The sequence below is a fragment of the Poecilia latipinna genome, unplaced genomic scaffold (assembly GCF_001443285.1).
Source record: "Poecilia latipinna isolate Pla-1442-1.1 unplaced genomic scaffold, P_latipinna-1.0 Scaffold1866, whole genome shotgun sequence".
Lineage (NCBI taxonomy): Eukaryota > Metazoa > Chordata > Actinopteri > Cyprinodontiformes > Poeciliidae > Poecilia > Poecilia latipinna.
In genome coordinates this window covers 41,762-49,139 of record NW_015114482.1, presented here as the reverse complement: position 1 = coordinate 49,139, position 7,378 = coordinate 41,762, and the positions used below count along the sequence as shown (strand labels likewise).

At 35.9% G+C, this 7,378-nt stretch overlaps 1 protein-coding gene across 1 annotated transcript in view; it reads right to left on the bottom strand.

Moving 5' to 3' along the window:
* Positions 1-1,481: 1,481 nt before the first annotated feature.
* Positions 1,482-7,378, bottom strand: part of rasgef1ba (RasGEF domain family, member 1Ba) — a 36,729-nt gene continuing 30,832 nt past the window's right edge. Inside the window, exons 11-14 of the mRNA XM_015014948.1 lie at positions 6,119-6,214; positions 5,222-5,345; positions 4,389-4,461; positions 1,482-3,018 (exon numbers count right to left, since the gene is read on the bottom strand). Coding sequence (XP_014870434.1) covers positions 2,994-3,018; positions 4,389-4,461; positions 5,222-5,345; positions 6,119-6,214 — 318 coding nt within the window. The 3' untranslated portion in view covers positions 1,482-2,993. The remainder of the gene's footprint in view (positions 3,019-4,388; positions 4,462-5,221; positions 5,346-6,118; positions 6,215-7,378) is intronic.

Here is a 7,378-nt window from a genome sequence, read left to right as displayed (position 1 = left end):
GTTTATGAGAAAATATAGTCACACTCCCATTTTAAAGGGGCAGTATGTGTTTTCCAGGCACATGTTGCCATTTTGTATCAGCAGTCAAACTTGGTGGTAATATGATAATGTAGTAGTCTTGGGTTGCTTTGTTTCTTTAGAACCTGAACGACTTGCTGTTATTGACAGACTGGATTGAGCCAAAAAACCCAGAAGGACATTTTGGATCCAGTCTGCCCATCACTGTGGGACCTCCAGCTCAAATGGGTTATTCAGCAGAAAAATAATCAACAAAATAAAACAAAACAAAAATAGATGCTTTGGTGTGGTGGTGAAACCATCTCCAGGTTATGATGTCATAATCAGGAAGACGGGCCTGAAGTCATCTTGAACCAGCCCTGGTCCAAGCTGGACAGAAAAGCTTATTTCCCAAGAAGTTATGTGTGCAATGCGATGTGCACTTACACAATCTGGGCACCAGGTGGAGCCAAAGAGCTGTTTTTATTTCTTTGATGTTCATCTTTCAGTTCCAGTCTCAGTCTAACTAAATAAACTCCAAGTAGAGACAAATGTTACCTGATTATTTGAAAAACGAGAACTATTTTTTAAAATAAATATCTACTATAGTAAATTTGTTGTCAATAAAAACGTATCTTTTAGGTTTTAAAGCAAAAAACAAACAAATTAAACAGATACATTTTCTTTGCCTTGTTGAAAATTGTGCAAAAGTTAGTTTTACGTTTAGTTAGGTTATTTATTGCTGTTAGTATTGATGTTTAATTCTGTTTCCCCTTTAGCGTATAAACCATCTGTGTAAGTTGCTCTCATGTGTCTGTATTTAGGTCAGTTTGCAGAATCAAGGTGTTTATCTGCATTAATCATTTTCTGTAAGCCACTTTAAGCAAAATTATATTTACTCTTTTATGGAACTTTTATATGTTTTGAGCTTAGTCAATTTTGAGCTTCTTTGCAGGGTAAAATAAAAACCCACTTTGAAGATTTTGTCTTATTTCAAATGGTTTAAGATATTTGCGGTAGAAACTAGACCAAAAATACTTGACAAGATTTTGTATTTTTGCAGTGTAAGAGATTGTATGTGGGCAGAGAAAAGTAGTTCAGGATAAAACCATAGAAGCATTGTTTAAATCATTGCCATGCCATTGACCCTGAGGTATAAACATCTGTTTTGTAAGACTGATAACTGATAAGGAATCATTTTATCCATTAAATGTGAGCTTTTTTACTGGAGTTTTCCTTTTCTTTCACTAACGTACATGAAACAGGTCTGGACATTCCCTAAAAATGTTTTAAATTGGATTCATTATCAGCTGCTAATGCTGAAGCTAAATGAGCTGCTAAATGTGCAGCACATTTAGCATGTTGAAAAGCTGACAGTAAAGATAAATGTCTATTCTATTCTAATAGCTATTTATGTCAAACCAAACATTTTATTGCACAACACATAGTAGAACTGATATAGGAGGTAATAACAGACCAAAATGTCATTTGATGAGTCAAAACAATTTATTAACTTTCTCTTTTGAACACAACTAAATCAGTTACAAACTGCTTCTCTATTCTGTTTCAGTGACACAAGTACAAATGGATCATTAACACAGGGAGGGAGTGAGAAGGTGACACAAATAGCTAAAACAGGACTCTGTGTGGAAACAGTCAAGGCAACGCAGACATCAGTCAAAAAACACATTTAACTTCATTCTCTGATCAGGTACCTTGAAAAAAATAAGTTTCATAAAAATATCCAACAAACATCTGAGGGCTAAACATACTGAAAGATGTCATGTAGCTAGTACAAAATTAAATAAGGTGAAAACATAACGTGACTGCACACATTTATAAATAAAACAAATATGAAACACATTTTCAAACACGCAAAACAAATTCATTTTTTCTGCACCGGCCACCAGGGGGCAGCACGAAACCTCAGCAGCAGAAGGCCGCGTTTGAACAGCCGTCCTCTAAAAACATTTACCCACTCAGCCATTCAGCCAGGATTTAAATAAGTGTTGCTTCCTACTTTGAAAAGTTCTTATCTACAAAAACAAATACCAGACGCGTCTCGTTTCAATATAGCCAGTGCATTTCTGTTTAACACACATCACAACCAGAGTAGCTGCGTTTCCACTGACCGTAGAATTGCGCAATTTGACATGTTGAAAATTAGCTTATGGGAAACACAATTAAAAATATATATATATATTGATAAAGATTCGACGACGCTAAAATGAGGGGTTTTGATCATGTGACTTCACGTTGCACGAGTCACATGATCAACAACCGGATGTTGCCACTGGCGCATAAGAAGAAGAAGAAAACAACAGGAAGTAGTTGGAGGATCAGGGTTTTTTTTATGACGTCGTGTGAGCAAGCTTATTCATGTGGGATTTTAATTGCGTTTCTTATTTAATAGAAACTTGAGATTTTTTTTCCAACATCAGCATAATATTAATATTAAGTTTTGCGCACATTTTAATGGAAACACAGCCACTGTTAGAGTCACTGATCAAAAGTTATGGGATGGGGAAAGTTGAGCTGGAAAACTGGACAAAATGCTGTCTTAGTGAACTACAGCATTAAGGTTTGGCTTCTCTGTGCAGAGAATGCTGGCATCAGGAACCAGAAGGTGTGTAGCATATCTGTGTTGCTAGCTGACCAGCAGCTAGCGCAATATTAAAAGTATTAAAACAGCAGGGGGCGCAACAAGCCCCAACACCTGCACACAGAAAGATCAACCTTCTTTTTCACCCTGAAGGTTTGTAGTGTGTCTTTAACAAAACGACTATAAAGTCATACAAAGAGATGAAAAACAGCTGTCTTCAAATATACAGCATAGAGGATGCAGGGTCGAAAAGCACAGCTCAGTGCTGGGAAGGGGAACATTCAAAGCCCTCCACAGTCTGAGGAGAGATTGTCGTTTCCCTTCAGAGATTGGGATACTTTGCTTGGACAACAGCAGAGTGGACAGGGCCTGTTGGGTTTGTCTTCCTTCAGCTTTAAACTCTGCTCAGCAGAGTGGATCTGCAAAGGAAGCACACAGAGACACATCAGTACAGAAAGGCCAGGAAGTAACTGAACCCCGACAGCAGGATGTGACATCAGAGGTGGGTGGAGTAACCAAAAATTGTGTTGAAGTAAAAGTAGCACTACTTTAACATCTTTTTACTCAAGTAAAAAGTATCCATCCAAAAAATGAGTTAAGAGTAAAAAAGTATTTGGTAAAAAGTCCAAGTAACTGATCAAATTATCAATCATTTAATATTTAAAAATTACATCATCAGACAGACCAAAACATAAAGTTAAGTGGAAATTTTATTTTAAAGACTAAAATGTCAATAAATTATGTAAGTTAAAAAAAATCTAAATAAGTTTCTTTCAATATAAAATTACTCAAATAAAAATAAGAAGTGCAGCGTAGAAGAAATATTCCTAAATAGTAAAGGCATAATATAAGTTAACTATAACAATGATATTTAGCTTATTTGTTTTTATTACTAAAGATTTTTTTTCTGTTAATGGCAGATAGGATACATAATAATCAGTATTGTAGCTACAATAATTATAATGTATGTAATACTGTTATTACATTGTTTGCTGTTAGTTTTGTAGTAGACATATTTATTTATATTTTATTGATCATGATGACTCAAAACAATCTTTTGGGGTTTTATTACTGGGAAACGTTTAGTTTTCTGTAATGGAAACACAGACCTCTTATTTGGAAAATTATTGTTTTACAAAATAGCGTTTTATTTTGTTTCCTTTTTGTAATGTTGTAAATTTACCAAAATAATCTGAATCTGACTCCCACCAGTTTTAAGATTTTACTGTTTTCTGTCCACTAGGGGGCAGAGGAGCTTCACAGACGTGCTGCTCTAATACGTGGAAGGATTTCAAAAGTTATCGGCTCTGGTTACCAACACTGAGCTCAGTTACAAGTCAGGCAACAACTAGGAGTGATTATATGACCTTCCAGTCAAAATTAAAACGTCTTGTGATTTGTTCTGACCGTCTGACCTACGGATGTTAAATTAGATTTTTTAATGCAGACAGAGAAGTTGTTCTGCAGTATTTTTTTGTTCTACTAAAGTAACAGGAACACCTCATCAGTCATTCGAAAACATCCTTATTGACTGATAAACGACTGCAGAATGTGAGACTTAGACAAGAAGAGAGCGTTTCGATCAGCAGTGGAGGCGAGCGCTGACACTGTGTGTGTGTTTACTGAGCAGTGTGAGAGGTCAGCCTCCCATCCTGACCTACATCCCTGTGGTCAGCCCGGTCGGGGGGGATGTGATTCTGTTCGCTGCGATTGAAATCCCCACAGCGTACAGGAGGGTGAGGAGGAGGAGGAGGAGGAGGAGGAGGAGGAAGAGGAGGGTCATACACACCTCAGAGACTTCCATCTGTCCTTCTCCATGTTGTTCTCAGGACCTTCGCTCTCGTATGATGCCAGATACAGAGCTGCAGAAAATGAAAGGAAATCATTATGTTTTATTGATGAGCGGATTCCCAAGAAGAAATAAAAACTAGGGATGCACCTAGATGCACTGAATTGACTTAAAACATTTCTTTTTCTAAATTCATACATGAATGTACTGAACTACAAATGTATTTAATAACTGCACCAGTACAGCACATGCAAACACACCAATAGCTTCACAAGTTCAAACGTTTAAAAACCACTTTAATCTGTTCAGTCAGTGCAATTAGGAGAAGAACAGCAAATTAAAATAAATAATAAAGAAACTGAAACTGACAAAACTGCAAGAAACATTTTAAAGGAGTGCAATTAGGAATTACAAATATAATGTAAATAATTAATAAAGTGTGATGTTACTCAGAGCACAAATCATAGAATAAGATTTATTTAATACCCAATATAGATTTTTTTAATCAATACTGGATCCTCTAAAAGAACTTAACTGAAACCTCCAATTTCTCCTCATTTGTTACCTTTGATGACCTGTGGGTGTGTTTGGTCACCAAGGGAACCAGTGAAAAGTAAGAGAGCTAAAACCTGAAGCTGGACTTAAATTTTACTCCTGGAAAACCCAGAGGATGCCAAGATTAGCTTTGATATCACTTTAATTATCGAGTTCTACCCGGGCTGGACCTAAGCTTTGATTACTGTGACTAAACTTCAGCTTATGGAAGTAAACATGTTTAACATGGACTAAATGATGTTTGTGAGTTTAGGTAATTCCTGAAATGATCTGCTCACCGTCTTCAGTGAACACAGGCGCGGTCAGCAGGTACTGCAGGATCTTGCGGTCCTTCTCAAACGGACACTCCACTTGCTTCCAGGTCATGAACTCACTCACTTGTTTGGCGAGTTCCCAGAATTTCTGGAACATAATCATACGAGAGATTATTATTCAAAACCTCTAACACTTTAAATAAGCCAAATGTTAAAGGAGAACACTGCAAAAACACAAAATCTTGGCAACTGTTTTTGTCTAATTTCTAGTCCAATTACCTTAGTACACTAGAAACAAAACAAAACTAACTTAAGACGTAACTTTTCAGGAACTTTGGGAGCTTTTTTAGAATCACCAATTAAGGGAGTGTTAGTGTTAAGAAATTATTGAATATAAATAAGTTTCTATATCTTGTTGAAAGGTTACTCGTAAGATAGTTTTAAAATCTACCAAGACATTTGCACTGGAAACTAAAGTAAAATAAAAATAAAGTTCTGCAGAAACGACCTTAACCTGACATGCTGCACCATGTTGGCTGATCTGAGGTGTTAATGTGTTCAAATATAGCTTTAACACATCCTAACATGGTGACAGGCAGAGTAAAAGCCTGAGCAAAGTTTCACAGGAAGGTGTGAAACCTTAAAATAACCATGTGACAGAATGTAAGTGGAAATAATATTTGGTCAGAGTCATGTATGTTCCATGGAAACACAGCTGAAGTTCAAACATCCAGGTCCTACTTCCCTCTTCTTCTTTGGTTTTTAGGGAACTGGTAACACATAACAGTCACTTGTTGCCATGTGAAGTAACTATTTCAATAGTTTGTGACATTAAAAAGTCAGAGTGTGGCAAAGTCTGTCGCTGGGGAAACTACCTCTTGTTTTTTTAGCGTTCAGGGGGAAATTTGAGGCTCAGTTTACCTCAAAGTTGATGAGGCCGTTCTGCAGCCGGCTGGCGCATCCCTCATTGAGAAAGTAGATGTCTTTAATGAGCAGGCTGAAGAACGGGATGACGATCTGGAAGACAGCAGGGAGGGAACAAAGAGGGAGATTTAAGTGGGGGTTTCCCTTTGGCACTTTGTTATAAACACCTGGTTTCACCTCTTATTGCAGAGGAGGTTAAACTGTAGAATGGAGCAAATCTGATCTGCAAGCACAGATCAGGGTTTTGGGCCTTTTTTTTTCTTTTACTAAGAAACATCTTCAAAAAGTATTAGGTTCAGAAAATAGATTTCCATTTATAAACAAAGTTGTTGTATTTTCATCTTAGTATTTGGACAAACTAGAACCAAAAACACTGACTTGCTTTTACTCAAAGGCAAATCTTACAACGCAAATAAGGATCTAATCAGCCCAGAAATGTACAAACTGTGGGCTTGTCTTACTGGATTCAATGGCTCGCAAAAGTATTCATACCCCTCGAATGTTTTGTGTGTTTTGTCACATTGCAACCACAAACATAAATATGTCTAATTGAAATTTTATGTTAAGGATGAACCAAAAGTGTTACACAATTGTGAAGTAGAAAGAAAATTATACATGATTCAAAAGATTTTTTTTTGCAAATAAAACAAATGAAAAGTGCAAAAGTATTCAGCTCTCCTGAGAAGCTAACTGAAAAATTCAACCTCTTAATCAGATGTTTTGGCCTAAAAATCCAACAAAATAGTCACATTTTTTATAAAAATCACACTGCATTATTTTTATTTTTTAATAATAAAAAATCTTTGTATTATAAATATTTTTCTAATAAAAAATATTTATTGAAACATTTTTTAGTCTTAGTAAATCTGCAAATAATGTTTTTTTATTTTTTGTAAAACTAATATGGACAGATAAATGTAAAAAGGCACAAAAACATATTTTTAAAACTGTTTTAAAAATATACCAATTTTGTTTCAACAATTTTCCCCCAATGGGAAAATGTCTTATTGTAAAAGGTGAATTTTCCACAGAAGAAGAAATCACTTTGAAACATTTATTATCAAAACAACGATTTAGGTCACCGCACATCTAAACGAAGATCTGATTAATTCATGTTACACTTAAAGAGGATTTCCCTCCTCTGCAGAAGACATCAGGTGATTAAACGCCACTAAGAATTAACATCCAACACTGTTTTCTCTCTTACATTAGTGGCATCTGCAGAAAGCTGCCACACTGACCTAAAAAAGCCCCCCC